This window comes from Mya arenaria, chromosome 10, assembly GCF_026914265.1.
Source record: "Mya arenaria isolate MELC-2E11 chromosome 10, ASM2691426v1".
Taxonomy (NCBI): Eukaryota; Metazoa; Mollusca; class Bivalvia; order Myida; family Myidae; genus Mya; species Mya arenaria.
The window spans coordinates 47,564,924-47,583,667 of NC_069131.1; the positions used below are offsets into that span (position 1 = coordinate 47,564,924).

Consider the following 18,744-nt stretch of genomic DNA (forward strand, 5'->3'; position numbering starts at 1 on the left):
GAACCTAGAAGTACGGACAGTTTGATTACTGGCTAAGTATATGGTTGTTGGTAGACGCTTGTGGCAAACGCTTCCATTGGCGGTGCCGGACCTAGAAGGACGGACAGTTTGATTACTGGCTAAGAATATGGTTGTTGGTAGACGCTTATGACAAACGCTTCCATTGGCGGTGGCGGACCTAGAAGGACGGACAGTTTGATGACTGGCTAAGTATATGGTTGCTGGCAGACGCTCATGGAAAATGCTTCCATTGGCGGTGGCGGACCTAGAAGGACGGACAGTTTGATTACTGGCTAAGTATATGGTTGTTGGTAGACGCTTGTGGCAAACGCTTCCATTGGCGGTGCCGGGCCTAGAAGGACGGCCAGTTTGATTACTGGCTAAGTATATGGTTGTTGGTAGACGCTCATGACAAACGCTTCCATTGGCGGTGATGGACCTAGGAGGACGGACAGTTTGATTACTGGCTAAGCATATGGTTGTTGGTAGAGGCTTGTGACAAACGCTTCCATTGGCGGTGCCGAACCTAAAAATACGGACAGTTTGATAACTGGCTAAGTATATGGTTGTTGGTAAACGCTTGTGGCAAACGCTTCCATTGGCGGTGGCAGACCTAGAAGGACGGAAATTTTGATTACTGGTTGAAGTATATGGTTGTCGGTAGACGCTTGTGGCAAACGCTTCCATTGGCGGTGCCGGACCTAGAAGGACGGACAGTTTGACCTAGAAGTACGGACAGTTTGATTACTGGCTAAGTATATGGTTGTTGGTAGAGGCTTCTGACAAACGCTTCCATTGGCGATGCCGGACCTAGAAGGACGGACAGTTTGATTACTGGCTAAGTATATGGTTGTTGGTGGACGCTTGTGGCAAACGCTTACATTGGCGGTGCCGGACCTTGAAGTACAGACAGTTTGATTACTGGCTAAGTATATGGTTGTTGGTAGACGCTCATGACAAACGCTTCTATTGGCGGTGCCGGACCTAGAAGGACGAACAGTTTGACCTAGAAGTACGGACAGTTTGATTACTGGCTAAGTATATGGTTGTAGGTAGTGGCTTGTGACAAACGCTTCCATTGGCGGTGCCGGACCTAGAAGGACGGACAGTTTGATTACTGGCTAAGTATATGGTTGTTGGTAGACGCTTGTGGCAAACGCTTCCATTGGCGGTGGCGAACCTAGAAGGAAAGAAATATTATGATTTCTAACAAAGTAAGGGAATGTTGGTACCTGCTCATGGGCAAGACCTAAATCACTCAGTCATGTGATGCAATTTGTCGAGTTAGAGTAACACAATGATCTACCAAAAACTTTCTGTATCGACCTTCGTCGTCTTCTCAGCAATCTATGAACACTATACACATCACTCGTAAGATATTCCAAATTGTTTATCAACAGTGAATCGTCAAGAAAGTACTTACACGTTGTACATTTCTCATCGTCCCCATTCGGGCATTGTTTCGTTCCGTCACAAACCTCGCTCTTCGGAATGATAATCGGCTTCTTCGACGTGGTGAAGGCGCTCTTCGTGCACATATACGCGTTGTTTTCACAGCAATATTCTACCAATACAATATTTGTTGATATACTCGTGTATTATATCTGCTCTTCGTGCACATAAAATTATAATACGCGTTATTGTCACAGAATTTTATTTCGAAACAATTCATGTTCGCTTAATTCAGGGGTGTACTTTTAAACAAGGAACATGAACTGTTTTGGTACAAACTCCTTACCTGATCAATAGATAAGTTGATGATAATGTATGTTTATGTAATAACTGGACAAAAGTGATGTGAATCGCCAAAAATTGTTGAACGTAAATTATAATATATACATGGACACATATGCTATCGGAATTATTACCAAGCCTGATTCATCAAAATGAAACGGATTATGTAGTAATTCTATAACATTTGTACTATCGTCAGGCCCAGATTTCTAGAAACATCCCAAACGTAACAAGCTAAAACAATCATTCAATCAAAATGATTTATATTTAATAAAACAAAAACATCACTAAAAACCACTAAAAAGTCTATTTCATACAGAAATCTTCCAAATGAAAATATTACACCAATTACAAACAACAAATAGTGAAATGAATTTTTACCTGTAATAATCTTTCGATAAATTTTGGTAATATGTCATAAGGTATAACTTCAATATTAAATCCTTCATCGGTAACAGTGATGTAATTAAGTTAAACTGACCGTATATCTGGAGATGTGGGAATCCATCGAAGTGCCGTTTTGGTTTCTCCAATGGCCGGTGTGAAGCCCCGCTAACCACAAACAAACTCCACAATAAAACTGCAAGCATTTTTTATTTCATTTTTTTTATCTTAGCGAATTGGTTTTCAATCATTTGATTCCCTTATACTAATAACTCTTTATTCATATAAACAAATAATCGCCCAGTTAATTCGTCTCTAATTTTCAGTTAGTATTAACTGTCTCGGTCCCCTCTCGCAAATAATTTAAGCAAATATAAAATACAAAATCAGCCGTCCAATACTTTATAATAAATTTTATTTTATAATCTACCTGCCTTGGGGAATATAGATAGAAAATATCGCTTCCGTTCCGAGTGTGTTTCGCGTGCGAATATATTCTAATAAACCTTCACCAAGCTCAACATAATTTTGGCCATTTTCCGTTAAAGTCTGGGGATCGCTTAAGTTGTACCTTTGTAACACATTTATTATGTTTTGATTAAATTAATATTCATGGAATGAAATTATGAATTTTTACTGTGTCTGAAAATCTCGGACAAACTTAAACTTGATAGCATAGAAGAAATTCACAAAGGGCCGGAAACTGTGAACAACTAAATTTATATTAATTTTGGCTAGCAATTAAGGGTTACTGACATTTTGCGATTGATACATGTTTTCAAACAGGTAATGCTTCGCATGCATGGTCAGAACATACAACTGATCCAATTCAAAAATCAGGAGAAAAAGATCCGTCATTGAGGAATCACGCTTTTGTTATCTATATGGTGTATACTAGCTTTCTTAATAGCAGAATTGTGAATGATCTGACTGTCCAATTCGTATTATTGCTGGACAAAATGGTTTTAGAAAAGGTTGAAATACCTTAAACCGTGTTTTGGGTCTAACAAACATAGTTGAAACTCTTTAAAGCTAAAATATTAACCTTCGGTTCATATATTTTCAGAAGGCGTTCGACTCTTTGAATCTTAATGTCTTATGAAATTAACTTTAAATCGCAGATTTATGCGCGGAAATTTAAACTGCTGTAAAGCATTTGTATTCAAATTTAGTTTCATTTGTACGTCTTAATAGCTTAAAACTGACTGGTTTGCTGTTAACGCTGGCGTCCAGCAAGGCTGTTAACGTCCAGCAAGGCTGTTAACTCTGGCGTCCAGCAAGGCTGTTAACTCTGGCGTCCAGCAAGGCTGTTAACTCTGGCGTCCAGCAAGGCTGTTCGCTTTCGAGTGTGTTATTAAATATCTATATTAATAATTAAGCTAAGCTTATTAAGAGCTGCAATATAAAAAGGGTTGATATTGCAGGAGAAAATGTCCCCATTTTACTGTACGTAGTTGATTTTGTTTTAACTGCAAATGCGACTTTAAATATTAATATTGAATTTTTGAGACAAAATGAAATAAATAATATTTTGATCAGGGCGCTACACAGGAAAGCCAGAAATTATTACAAGAAATAGTGTTATAATGTGGAGAACAAACTTCCGTGTCTAGAATTTGATATGTAAACTAATATATAATCACGCCATTTGTTTGTACGACTATGAAGGATGATGTTACAGAAGCTCTGGTTGATGCTCATATGAATCAGCAGAAATATGACTTTATTAAGAAAAACAGTGAAAGTTTTTGAGGGCGAAATAAGTTGAGATCTTAAAGAATAATTAAAGTTCACTTCGACTATCAATTTCGCTTTGGCTAAATACAGATGTGGAGTTGGATCTTAACGACTGGAAACGGGCAGATATGAGCATTTGCCGGAACAAGAAATATGTGCTCCATCAGGTATATGATAGTATAAGAAAAAACATTGTTTGATTAAACTCAAAGCGTTTGTCAAATTGTTATTGGTATGTTAAATATTGAGAAATGCATATTTTTTGTTGCTCACCCAAAGCCAAATTGACAAGATTGCTTACAACAACCTGCTGTGAAATAGTTAAATGTAAAAATAATCGTCTATACAGTAAAAGTAATAGGAAAGTGAAAAACACAACTTTAACTATGGTTGTTTGTTTTTTTTAAATATTTTATCCTAGTATGAATTTGTTATTCATAACACCTAACCTTTACACATTCTACGGTTGTCCAGTGTTTTAGCCGTTTGTGAGAGTTTGTCTTCTTTTCGGAATGTTTAATGGATTGGTATATCATACGTGTAAAATTATGCACTATGAAGTAAGATCTGAATAAACAAGAAATATCTTTACAAAAAAAAAAGAAAAATGGCGATCAATTTGCAAACAAGGTAATGAAGAGTGTATGAGAAAGCAGGACAAACTGAACATGTGCATAATGCATTTAAATACCAAGTTCTTTTCAAGTATTGCTTCGGTCCCAAAACGTTTAGCTTTTCCACAATTTTCTTACTCAATAATTTGGCAGAGATATACTTTTTGCTAAACATGTTTGACAAGCCTAACATAATTACTCTGGCAGTGTATGTGCCAAGTTTCATTTCGATATATAGTACCTTTAAAAGTTAAAGCAGAATATTTGCACAACTATGTGGACATCAGAACAACGGCAATACTCTGACTTAATATAATGATGAAAGACATTTAAGTTATGTTGTTGTTGTTTTGTCTTTTTGTTGTTGTTGTTGTTGTTGTTGTTGTTGTTGTTGTTATTGTTGTTGTTGTTGTCTCAAGAGTGTCAAAAAATATATTTTTAAGATCAACAACAGCTTATTTTTATACTTCACTGTTTATTTTTAGACGTTTTGGGTTCACATAATGTATGTTTCATTTTACTCTTCTTCTGTGTTTTTCTACATAAAGTTATTTTATAAGGAACGCAATAAGAAATAAGTATCCAGAACATTTCATTTTAAAATTCAATCTTATTAGTGCCTCTCCTAGGCTCGCCGACTTAACTGAAAACCTATCAAAACGTTTCATTTCCTTTATTTCTTCGACAGATATCATCAAATAACAACATTTGATTGCTCTTCAATCTAAGACATTTCTCTAACATCTTGTTCAAAACTGAGGCTAAACAGCTATCGCTGAAAAAATCATAACCGTAGTAAAATAAAATATTCATATTAATAATTTATAAATAGTGTTATCCCAAATGCCATAGTATTGTAATATACGTACATGAATTATTTTTATGATTCTAGACTAGATGTACTGTTGTCCGTCTCTTATAATATTTTATTTCAATAGAAAATACGTGTAAATATGAACAGAACAGAACTGAACATAATTTTTTTTCAGTTCAAACATTCAACATAATTACATACTATTAATTAGATCAAAATGACCCCTGAATATTTACAAGAAACAATACTTTTTTCATATATGCAAGGCGATCGGCGAGTCAATACATGAAACAAAAGAAAATTTAGTATTTAAGCACATGATATGGCAAATTGTTATGGATACAAGAAAATAAATGTAAATTACGACCTTAACATGTCAATATCCAATACTTGGAAATTCTTATTAGACGTCGTGTCGCCTCAGCTAGGAAAAATTACCGATATAATATTGATTTTCAATTACGATCATCAATCAAATAAATCACAACTTTCCCTTGGCTACAATTTGATATGTTTTATTGGAAAATCGTGAGACTAGATATACATTTAATTTTTAAAAATCTTATTTTTAAAATCCACTTCCTCTGAGTCAGACAGGACCTTAAGAAGGTGACACGTGTACGGGAATTTATCGTGTTTGTAGAATTGTGGGCGGATTTAACTGTAAGATGGTGCGGCCTTTTTGTTTGACACATTTTGTGATATTTCGATCAGAATATTTGGGCGGATTAAGCTGTGAAATGGGGTGGAGTTTTGTAATACTCATTTGTGATAATCATATTTCAAGTAGAGCTATGGGCCTATTAAACTAAAACTGACAAATTGAATCAGTAATGGGGCGTGCCTGTTTTGTTTTTGTGCGTAGGAAACATTTTGTGGCATTTCGAGAGAGAGGACACAGAAAATTGACTGTGTAGTATGTTTAGAATATACAGTTTTTTGTTGTCTTGCAAGTGTTTGCAGATAGCTATGCTGATTCTGCTGATTTGTGCCAGCTTCTTGCAACTGAGCCTTGCGTCTCGAGTGTCGACTTCAAATCCGAAACATGGAAACGATTTGTCTGCTTATATGAAACTGAGTAAGTTTTCTATTTTTACATTTGAGGGGTTCGGAAGATCTATCACTTTAATGTTATTTTCTTTCTTGCGCATATCTATATTCTATTGAAAATCTGAGGAAATACATCAATTGAATAAATGCTTTCGAGTGATTATAGAGATTTATCAGTGAAATAAATTTCCCAATTTCAACGGCATTATTTTCGAAATAATGTTACGTTCGCATACTTTTAACGTACTCCTCTGAAAAACTAATGTTGAACAAGTTATGTCATTTTATATCGCTATTAAGTATGTAATAAAAATAAAAATGGTTTCAGTTTAAGATTGCAATCTCTTTAAGCTCATGATTTCCAATAGTGATTCGTGGCTACGCCTCTCTTGAAATAAAGTTTTAGTGCTCACTCGGTGAATCATATTGCCGTCTTATACCTGATAATAACATTATATTATATGTTTTTCAATACACAAATTGTTGAATCAGATCCACATGGTCCAACACTTATTAAAATTGCATTCACTTTTATTTTAGAGTCATGTTGTGAAAGCAATGAATTCATGTGTAGAAAGGGGCTGTCCAAAAATAAGCGACAAATAATTCCAAACTCCATGGTATGCGACGGAACAAATCAATGCCCACACGGGGAAGATGAAATCTGCACTAAATGTGAGTCGACCCTCATGCCAAGATAACAATAGTCTTAAAAGCGATTTTTTTTATCATAACGTGATTTAATAAAACAACTCAGTGTTTGAACAAATATATTATTGAACGGCACTTTCAAAGTTATTACAGTACTTTCATATTGCTAAATCATGCACACTAACGTTGGTGGAATATTTCTCAGCAAAGGACATCTAACTTTAAAACCGTCTTTTATACGAGGCGTATTCAAAATGTGCGTGATTGGCTGGCTCAGAGGAAGACAACTATTTTGTATTGTCTTCCGAATAAGGACACACAATATGTAAGAAACACAATCGTTTTTGCAGGTGCCTTTCCTCCGTCCATACCGTTTGGGCATGTCAGCATCAACGTAACCATATTCACCGTGGGCTCCACTGTGTTCTACAACTGTGACGAAGGCTACATACGAGTTGGAAACGAGTTTGCCTCCTGCCAGACAGACGGTTCATGGACAGATCAACCAGAGTGTAAACTGCGTACGTAAACCCTTGCTTGTTGATGGTAATAAAGCACCTCCGTCATTTTCAATCGAAAACAACGTGTTCCGATTTGGTGATTGTAATTGTTATGTGAATACAATGCCGGCCAATCGGAACACCCCGGCCTGTATCCAACAGGAATTAACTCTCGAAGCTTGCCGGAGATGGCCGAGTTGTTACGATTGAATGCCTGCACTTACAGTTCCAAACTGGTACCGCGGTTATGCCAAAACATTCATCTATAATGACACATCTATGTGTATGTAGTTTTTGTTGTTGTTGTTGTTGTTGTTGTTGTTGTTGTTGTTGTTTTGTGCTGTAATGTTTAGGTCCATGAATAGAGAAGACAAATTATGGACGGTTGCCAATATCAGAAATCTTTACCTTTAACTACGCTGCAAGTAGATCGCGTGGTAATTTTAATTTAGCAGTTAAACTTAATGTCTTAACTGTTGGGAATCATAAGAATTTAAGCAATTATGCCCTTTAATGGGATTCAATTTTAGCTTTGTTATACAATATACACGTTAAACCACTAGATTTTAATTAAAAATTATACGAAGAACATCCGAGGTTATTTTCGATGGAGGGGCTCCGAATGCTGTGTGTTGAAACCGTTCCCGGTGCGATGACAAATCAATAATCATTCGGAGCTCCTCGTCCGTTTTTATCGAAAAAAACATCCGATGTATTTGGACGGTTTACATACTCAAAAAGTGGTACGTCTAAGTCCGCTGTAAGTAGATCGCGTAGTAATTTTATTTAGCAGTAAAACTTTACGACTCAACTCTTAGGAATCTTAATTATGTTTGCAATAATACACTTTATTGTCAATCAATTTAAACTTAGATCAATAAATACAACTCTAAAAGACTACATTTAATCAATGATATAGTTAACAAAATTACGAACTTCTTCAACTGATGTACCGGCATGCATCCGAGGTTGTTTTCGATAAAAATGGCCGAGGAGTTCCGAATAATTCTTACATTTAGACGTATCGTTTTATTTTCAAGTGTGCAGTGAGATGCTACCGATTGCCTCGAACGCCATACCACAGTCAGCGCAGCCCCCGTACAGGAACGGAGCAGTAGTCATCTACGCATGTCTACCAGGCTTCAGTAGGACCCATGGGAACGACAACGCTATCACGTGTATGCCCGATGGATCGTGGGAAGGGGCTCCGGCCTGTATACCTATGTGTGAGGAGATATTACGAGAGCTTTTCTATAATAATGTACTTTTGAAACCTTGCCATTATGTACAATGTATATGCGAGCGATAATCCAATAAGGCCTAATAATGTGTATTTAGGGTAGGATCGCCCGAATAACTAGGTAAGCTAGGTAGGTATTTTTTTCATTGCTTTTTTAAAAATAAGCATTGTCAAGATTATCATTTTCTTGCAAATAGCGCTATTTCTTCCAAATGTCACTTATATATTGCTGTTGTTATGGAGCTTTATTCTGTCAAAAAATGATGACAGTTTATGTTTAAAAATGTGTTAATGGTGGTAAGACCCCTTTTTCTTTAAATACAAGGGTCGACGGCATTTATATCGTACGGTTGGCTCGAAACAATCACTTTTGGGCCCAAATTAGAGTTCCTCAACTACTCTTATAATAGCACATATTTAGTGGAGCGCATATTTCGCTCATCCGGCGAATATTATTATAGGTGTGATATCTACAAGTCGTTTTTAGATCCTGTCACAATTCACCGCCTGTTAAAATGTGTTCGTCACAATCGAATTTAGCTTAAAAGGTTTTCGTATCAATGGAAAAAAAGTGATCATATGACATTAAGATAAGATTTATTCTCTTCAATGAGTTTGGTTATTGTATATCAACTACAGTCGAAACCCGTTGGCTCGATAGTCTAAATACTTCGAGCATCGCGAATACCGAGCCAAGCGGTAATGCTTACAAAAAGTAAAACAGAAACGGTCCTTGCAATTCAGTTCGAGCCAACGAGGAAATCGAGTCAAGCGATATCAAGCCAACGGGTTTCGCGGTAATTTGAATATACTAGTATATATTATATCTTATCCCACATTCTTCGTCTTTACTTCTTGAGTCTTCATTTAACAACTAGGTACCACCCCTCCTGCGATCCCGAATGGATCTCCAGAACAAATGGACACCACGTTCCCTAAGGGAGCGTCTGTAAACTATGTGTGTGAAGAAAACCACGCCATCATAGGACCGACCAATGTCATCTGCCAGGCTGGTGGTGTGTGGACTGCGTTACCCGAGTGCAAAAGATGTACGAAATTAATATTAACTTTTCAATCGATGATTTCGTTGTCGTACATTTTTAACCCTTTGCCAAATTTTTAACACATTTCAAATTTAAGCATAACTCGTATTACACAAACGTTTGATGACTATTGTGCATATTTGTACAAAGGTCGATGCCTCAGGACTTGAAATCATATTTATTGTATTGATGTCGACTAAAGAAAATGATCGAACGTTGGTGTCCAGTTGGGGTGCTTTTTTCACCACAAACTTTGTATTATTAAGTATTTGTCACTTTATTATGTTTAGATTTTAATCCTTATAATTTTATTTTCTTGATTTATCCTAATCTGTGAAGACAGCCTTAGGCGGAACGAACCACTGAATCGAGTCCGTTTCCTGGGCATAAACCAGATGGTGTCCTTTATAAACGTTCCCCTAATGGAACTCGAACTTCCAACCTTCGAAAAGAGGCGGACACATATACCACTCTCATCTCTTTTACTTTACTTGTATGGCGTTTTTTGGACTTTCAGAAATACAGAAATACATATAACAGCACAAGCTGTGTGCTGATGATTAAATATATCGAGATCATGATGGTTATTATTCTGAAAATTATGGTGTGTTCACCAACGAGAAGATACCTGATTCATCACAAGTTCGTTTCCTTTTTACAGTATGTTTGGACGCTGATATTCCAATGTTTCCGAACTCGATGCCTTTATTTGGTTCCCCACCCTTTGTCGCCGGAAGCACCATCATTTATGAATGTGTTGGAACAACAGCATTGACCTCAAGCAATATAGCTGTGTGCTTGCCAAGCGGTGTCTGGGATGGTGCTGTTACTTGCGTCCTAACGTGTAAGTAAATGCCGATACAATTGTAGCAACTCGGCTATCTTCGACAAGCTTCGAGACAGACATCTGTTAAATAATGACCGAGGTGTTCCGACTGATGCGATAGCGATATGACACGAGCACCCTGGGAAGTGAATCAACTAAAAACACTATAAATTGTAGCCCAACTTTGATTTGTTTGTATTTGTTTGTGATTTGTTTGTATGTGTATGTATAGTGTCAAATAATTTGTATATTTTGGGTAAATAATAATTTGATTCATATTTATACCTGTTTTATCAATGAAAATGGGTGAGGCTTAACCCATTTTACTTCGCGGTATTCAACCGGTGTTTAAAGCTGCACTTGCACAGATATACCATTTTTACAACTTTTCTATTTTTTGTCATGATAAGAGCAAATGTTTGCATAATATCTGCAAACCAATGATATAAGATTGCTGACAAAAAAAACTAGATCGTAAATTATCATATTTCCGTTTGAAAATTAATGTGTTATGGCTTAAACGTAAACGGTTTAAGAAAAATGCATAACACATAATTTTTTTAACTTAAGTATAAAAATCTGTGATTTGATTTTTTTGTTAGGTTTACATGGATTTTCGCAGAAATTGGCTCGTTCCAAGACAACATTAAAAAAAGTTGTCAAAGCGTTCATTCTGTGAGAGTGCAGCTTCAAGAAGTACTCGAGACTCGGATACGCCGAAACTCAAACTTTTAACATTGTAGAAAAACGATAATAAGTATTAAGTATTACCCTGGAATCGGTTAGAAAACAAAAACTATCAGGAACGCAAGAGGGGAGGGGGTTATACATCATGTATTGTTTTATTGATTGTATGGCATTATGTTACAGGCGAGCCTCCTCTTCCTATTACGTATGGCTTCATTTTCTCCGTTCCGGAAGTCGTAACATTTGGTAGCTTTGTGACGTATGCATGCCATGAAGGGTTCGTCTTAATCGGGCCAGAAATATCTGCGTGCACTGACCAAGGATGGAGCCAACCTCCAATATGCATTCCAGGTTCGTTATTTTCTTGTCATACTCATTATAGAGAAAAATAAGCTCATATTCTTTGCTTCGCCGGATACCCCCGATACACTACTGCGCTATGCCATGTTTTGCGTTGTCATGCCATGTTTTGCGTTACCATGCCATGTTTTGCGTTACCATGCCATGTTTTGCGTTGCTATGCCATGTTTTGCGTTGTTGCTATGTCATGTTTTGCTTTGCTATGCCATGTTTTGCATGAGAGAGAGAGAGAGAGAGAGAGAGAGAGAGAGAGAGATAGAGAGAGAGAGGGAGGGAGGGAGGGAGGGAGAGAGAGAGAGAGAGAGAGAGAGAGATGATCATCATTTGATCACATACATTTTCAAACCAATTTTTCTAGACACATGATATTCGATGTGTCAAGTTTGTCGATCGTGTAGCTTGTTATTTCGACTACATGTCTTGGTTGCAATGGCGTTTTTATTTTCTCGGAGCATTATTCTACATGTATCGTGAGTATCCACTCGTACGCACAGGGTACAGAAGGTATAAAATTCAGCTCTCTATAAGCTTAACAAATAATGCTCACACTGAGCCAATTTCTGACCACTGTGCACAAGAGTGTATCCTAATTCATGTTATCATGCTAGTAAATTTAGTTGTGCACCAGTCAATTGTAACCACGCCCCCCCCCCCCCCCCTCCTGGTCTGGGGAATAGCGGGGACTTTGACTTTCGGTTCAGCCAAACCCGGGTATAATCTCGGCCATGAAATGCCCCCACACCTCGGGATACATGGATGGTAAGGCCAATTACCCGTTATTTGTGGAGCTATTTCCTCCGCTATCCCCAGTATACCCCCGGACCAGGAGGGGGCGTGGTTACAATTGACTGGTACATTATTCTACTCATATTATCATGTTTCTACTTATGCAAGAAAACCTATTTATCCGATCGTTATTCTACTTAGCTAATTATATTTCTAGCGTGCCCATCTATGCTTCCGGTTTTCGAACACGCCTTTCCTTTAGCAATCAGAGATCCTCCATATATGAATGGAGATCTTATTCGGTACGAGTGTGAAGAGTGTTTCGCCCTTGCCCCTGGATGCGACAACATCATTTCATGTGACCTGGGGGCCTGGAAGAACGAAATCCAATGTGTTAGAGGTAACAATACCTGACATAGAATCTTATAAATAAGCCATCTCTCTGATAACGTATTTAATCATTAATATTAAATGATAGAAGTCGCTAACGCGAGCGAACTGTTTTGTTTTGTATTTATGTGACACTGTTAGCGGGCAACCAATTCGGACACGTTAGCTAGGGATGGAGACCCATATAATGCTGGTATCATTTGATACGTATTAGCTTGCTGATAGCTAATTTGTAGAAACAATTATCGAGAGCATATCATACATTAAGTAACTAAAAGTTGTTGTTCTTTTCTTTCGGCTGAAATCGGAATTAAAATGGCGTGCTTTGCCAACTTTGAAAGCCAAAACAATCTGGTTTATAATATTGAATTCAATGGTCTACACATTATCATGGTAACCAGGCAACCAATACATATATACGTATATATTTAAAAGGGACTCACTCACGATTTACAGAGTCAAACATTAACAAAAACAAGTTCGTGTAAAACGGCAACTAAATGAGTGTCACACAAAACATCATCAATTAGCTGCGTTTAAATACTATGTAAGCAAGTGTTCTGGTTTGTAGCGCTTTTGGAATTTTAAAGACTAGTATTTACAAAAGACTTTTAAAACAAGTATCTGCTACAGTTGTTGCTATTGTTGCTGCTGTTGTTGTTGTTGTTTTCATAGAATCAAGTACAATAATGTGAGTGAATTCCTTTCCGGAAAATAGGTGCTTAAGAAAGTATATAGTAAATCATATTGTTTGTGTCCAACATAGGTTTATTGTTACAGTGAAATGATTAGCTAAAAGCCTAAAACTAACTACTTATTGATAAGTTTTGATTACCCAACTATCTGATTAAGAGAGCTTACATTCCAGAATGTATCAACCCGCTCCCCACTATCCCGAACGCGATGCCACTTGACGGCTACAGTCCCCCACATTTGGCATCTGATACGGTGGTTTACGAATGCCAGGATGGGTTTGTTATGAACAGCTGTGGGCCGAACTACGTCACCTGTCAGGCGGATGGGGAGTGGTCGGATGGCCCGTCCTGTATTCCCGACTGTAAGATGTTATTGACTCTGAAATTTGACTCATGAATTAGAGAGCTGCTCAAAATGAATGATGATGAGGAGGAGGAGGAGGAGGATGATGATGAGGAGGAGGATGGTGATGATGACGATGATATGATGATGATGATGATGATGATGATGATGGTGATGGTGGCGATGGTGGTAGTGGTGGTGTTGTTGGTGTTGGTGTTGGCGGTAATGATATGATGTTAATGTTGGTGGTGTTTTGTATATGTATATATACCTGGTAATTAATTTGCTAAATGTACATGAAAGTGTCACACGTAGATTTAATAAGAAAAAGGAAATATTTTCCGTTGCCTAAGGTATTACAATCTATCGGCAAGATGTCAATACCAAATTATATTTACATGTTTAAATTTGGTTTTATCTTTACAGTCGTTATACAATCTATATATAATTATCAACAAGACAAATTCCACAATTTATGAAAGCATCGATATGTTCTAAATATAGATAAGGAAGCATCCTTATTTTGAATTGAATTATGTTTGCACCCTCATAATTATGATTAAAATATATATGCTGGGATGCAACGATGATTTATAGTTGCATCAAAAGAGTATGGGCGCACTGGGCGCACCTTACATGTATGTTTATAGAGTGCAAACATATGATATTACAAGGGCGCACCATACATAGATACATTTATGGTTGAATCCAATAATTTTGGGCTGACCGTGTATTTTTCACTTTTGGACCCTTGCGTACACCATACAAACAGTTATATTTTCTAACATCGGTGTTTCTGTCCTGTCTGCGTCACTTCTTTACTGTATGGTGTTTTCCCACAATGTAAATTAGTGTTTGCGCTTACGCCTCAACCACTGGGATCGCTGGACGGATTCCAATTTTAATAAACATAAAGAAAGCTTCCGGCAACACGGTCTCTTCAGACACTCAGACACTTAAGTAGGTTTAAGTCCTCAGTTATTCAGCGATTCGCATATGCGCTTTGGTAAGTATATATATAGACATTTGAGTCAAACATCAAGAAAGCTTTTATCTATATTTGCTTGACCTAACAATCAAATAAACCATCATGGCGTTGTACATAGCCCTCTACACTTTTATTCCATGTCAACCTTAAGGTGTTTGATAACCATTGCTTTCGCCTGTGGCCACCGCATACAGACCTAGTTTCGTCAGTAGCCATCACATACATACCTAGGTTCGTCCGAAGCCACCGCATACAAACCTAATTTTGTCTGTAGCCACCGCATACAAACCTAGTTACGTCCGTAGCCACCGCATACAGACCTAGTTTCGTCCGTCACCACCACTTGTAGACCTAACACCCCGTCGCCAACGTCTATATACATGTACCTAGTTTTGTCCATCGCCTCTACGTTTAGATATGTCCGTCGCCACTGCCTATAAGTCTAGTTTCGTCTGTTGCCAATACGTATAGACCTAGTTTCTTCCGTGGCCACCTCCTGTAGACATAGTTTCGTCCGTCACCACCATTTATAAATCTAGTTATGTCCGTGGCCACCACCTGTAGACCTAGATACGATCGTCACCACCGTCTATAGACCTAGTCTTGTCCGTCGCCACCACCTAAAGACCTTGTTTCGTCCGTCGCCACCACCTATAGACCTAGCTACGACCATCACCACCGTGTATAGACCTAGTTTTGCCCGTCGCCAACACTTGTAGACCTAGTTTTTCTTAACATAATACACAGATACTGCAATGCGCGATATATCATGGCTTAGGGCTAAACTAGTTGAATGAATAGGGCCGATAGTCTGGTCGTCGATCTTACAGTGCTTTAAGTATGTTTTGTTATCCCATTTGCATCCTCGTTGTGGTCCTCTTGGTCACAGTTGCATGTTTTTGCTTGAGGCGGTCCATGTTTAACTTGTACTCAATGTCTGGTACTTTTACAGCGCCTCTGGGGTGTGAAGCTGTCGGAAGCTGTACCGTGCCGATCTGGGGCGGAGGTAAACAGTGGCGTCTTTGTGAGGGCGGTGGAAACGGCGTCTGTTCCACGACCAAAGGTCGGCTGGAGATGTTTCATGCTGAAGAGTGGCGACCTCTCTGCACCGAACTCTGGGATACATGGCCGAACCTTCTCGTCGCGTGCAAGATGTTTGGCTTTCAGTAAGGCACCCGTTTGGTATTCATTTTTGCACCCGTTCCTTTTTCTATATAAAGAAAATAAAGGAAATAACAACAACATAGTTCGTCATAACACTTTTTAGTGTCCGTGCAAGAATTTACACTTTATTTTGACCATATGATTTGGAATTAAAATGAAACATTTTTATGTTATTGTAAATACTAAATAATAATTTTCGATTAATTATGACTGAAAACACAATTTATTAGCTTTACTAATTGTGTTACATGTCATGATAATGTTATCATTGCGCAGAATGAAAATGTACACCTAACACACTTAGCGGACGTAACACGGCCTTACCAATATATTTTCGAATGTTTTGAGTCATTGTGACTAAAATAGTTAAAAAGATCTATGATAATATGTTATTATTTCTTTCTTTTGTTTGTGTCATGAGTCATTACAGCTAAGAATTGCTGCGGATCACTCCGCTGAACAGTAATTGCTGCGGATCACTCCGCTGAACAGTAATTGCTGCGGATCACTCCGCTGTAGAGTAATTCCTGTGGATCATTCCGCTGTTGAGTTATTGCTGTGAATCACTCCGCTGTAGAGTAATTGCTGCGGATACCTTCGCTATAGAGTAATTGCTGCGAATCCCTTCTCTGTAGAGTAATTGCTGCGGATCCCTTCGCTGTAGAGTAACTGCTGCGGATCCCTTCGCTGTAGAGTAATTGCTGCGGATCCCTTCGCTGTAGAGTAATTGCTGCGGATTCCTTCGCTGTAGAGTAATTGCTGCGGATCCCTTCGCTGTAGAGTAATTGCTGCGAATCCCTTCGCTGTAGAGTAATTGCTGCGGATCCCTTCGCTGTAGAGTAATTGCTGCGGATCCCTTCGCTGTAGAGTAATTGCTGCGGATCCCTTCGCTGTAGAGTAATTGCTGCGAATCCCTTCGCTGTAGAGTAATCGCTGCGAATACCTTCGCTGTAGAGTAATTGCTGCGAATCCCTTCGCTGTAGAGTAATCGCTGCGAATCCCTTCGCTGTAGAGTAATTGCTGCTAATCCCTTCGCTGTAGAGTAATTGCCTGTGGATCATTCCGCTGTTGAGTTATTTTTATGGATCACTCCGCTGTATAGAAGTTTTGTGGATCGCAACGTTGAAGAGTTAATGCTGTTGATTTATCTGTTGTTTATTAATTGCTGTTGATCACTCCGCTGCAGAGCCATTGCTGCGAACCGCTCCGCCGTAGAGTAATTACTGTGCATCACTTTGCTGTTCAGTAATTGCATCATTTTTTTTTCTTCAGACATAGTGTTGCCATGGCTGAGTTTGGTGGTTACACCGGAGATCACTGGGTCGATGACCTGGTGTGTACCGGAAGTGAGGAAAACCTGCTACAGTGCGAATTTGATGGTTTTGATGAAACTTGCGCTGATGAAATCGGAATTATTTGCACCAACCAGTGCAAATCTACAATCTAATTTAACCGAGTTTAACCATTGCATTAATGAAACATTTTCCTATATACGTACATGTACTGAATGTTTTCTCCAGCTGGAAATAATAAAGTTTTCAATCACTGTACGTGTCTCAATTACTTTTCCAAATCCTCGAGTACATTTTCGGTTAACCTTGGCTTGCCTTTTCCGCGAGTAAATACAACAGTATGGGCTTCGCATGCGTAATGTCACATCTTTGCAAAGATTGTCAGCAGAAATACGGCGTCACAGATTAACCCTGCTTTCTTATGCTGTCAAATAAGTGTTCCATATCTAAAAATGGGGCTATGGACTTGACATTAAATGCCCACTATACATGGAAGTGGTATCATGAATTGAGTAACTTTTAAAGATGATAGCATTTTATAGTTCCTATGCATACCTCATGAAGGTTTTCATATCAAAGAGCAGCATAGCGATGTCATCATTTTATGCATACTCCATAGAGGTTTTCATATCAAAGAACAGCATAGCACTGTCATCATTTATAATAATAATAATAATAATAATAATAATGATAATACAAACACAAATGAGAAAACACATTTTGAACAGGAACGCAAAAATACATATTGTTAAAAAGCATTATTACATTTTTTCATCATGGCCTATAACTAGAATTAATGATCGTTTTAACATGTAAAATGCTTAGAATGGGATTTCAGAAAGGTACGTAATAAAAGGTAATACGAAAACATAAAGAAACATGAATATAATACATTCATTTAACACATCAATGCTTAATAATACATCAATTTGTACCTAAATGTTAACAAGAAAACTCATCAAAATTGTTTAATTGAGTCAGTAGGACAGTCACACATTTATTTAACAACTTACTCGACATATACATACGTATAAACTATACCTGTGGTATGCATGGAATTATGCATACAATTTTTACACCCAAAAAGAGGGGACAAATTCGTTTGTGCCTCGGCCTATCGACCACGCCTGTCAGAACCATTTTCTGTCAAGCATGTTGTTACCTCGATATGCTGAATGTCCATGTTAATGTTGTCAATGAGACTTTCAAATAATAATTTTGAAATGTTATTATTGTATAAGAACGTTATATTCGCATTAACTTCTGAAGGGAACTAACCGAGAATTACTTATCGCTGTACAGTAAATGTCAGCAATAGTAAGTTCCCTCAAAATATGCAAATTTTCGGGTGTGAAAAACAATCCCATCGAATGTCCTGAGGATGATGTTTCTTCATGATTCTGTGTTTCAGGCACAAACCCCCATTCACTGGTTTATCTAAATCACAATATCTTACAAGTCTGTAGTTCGAATCGGCGAATGAGCAAAAATCTTTTTTATGTTTGA

The 18,744-nt window shown here is 37.8% G+C and overlaps 1 protein-coding gene across 1 annotated transcript; it reads left to right on the forward strand.

The window, feature by feature from the left end:
* Positions 1 to 3,933: 3,933 nt before the first annotated feature.
* Positions 3,934 to 17,460, forward strand: LOC128204039 (complement factor H-like). The gene is made up of 12 exons (XM_052905369.1): positions 3,934 to 4,022; positions 6,247 to 6,361; positions 6,874 to 7,008; positions 7,335 to 7,505; positions 8,525 to 8,710; positions 9,603 to 9,773; positions 10,429 to 10,611; positions 11,464 to 11,631; positions 12,584 to 12,766; positions 13,625 to 13,813; positions 15,735 to 15,948; positions 17,219 to 17,460. The coding sequence occupies exons 1-12, from the start codon at positions 3,984 to 3,986 to the stop codon at positions 17,391 to 17,393; spliced, it is 1,929 nt and encodes a 642-aa protein (XP_052761329.1). The 5' UTR covers positions 3,934 to 3,983; the 3' UTR covers positions 17,394 to 17,460.
* Positions 17,461 to 18,744: the final 1,284 nt, after the last annotated feature.

Bases quoted from the DNA above. Each gene is read 5' to 3' on its own strand.
- LOC128204039 (XM_052905369.1), top strand. From the start codon at position 3,984: ATGAGCATTTGCCGGAACAAGAAATATGTGCTCCATCAG. The intron at 7,506-8,524 runs GTACGTAAACCC...TTTATTTTCAAG, and splicing joins TCAACCAGAGTGTAAACTGC to TGTGCAGTGAGATGCTACCG. The intron at 9,774-10,428 runs GTACGAAATTAA...TCCTTTTTACAG, and splicing joins GTTACCCGAGTGCAAAAGAT to TATGTTTGGACGCTGATATT.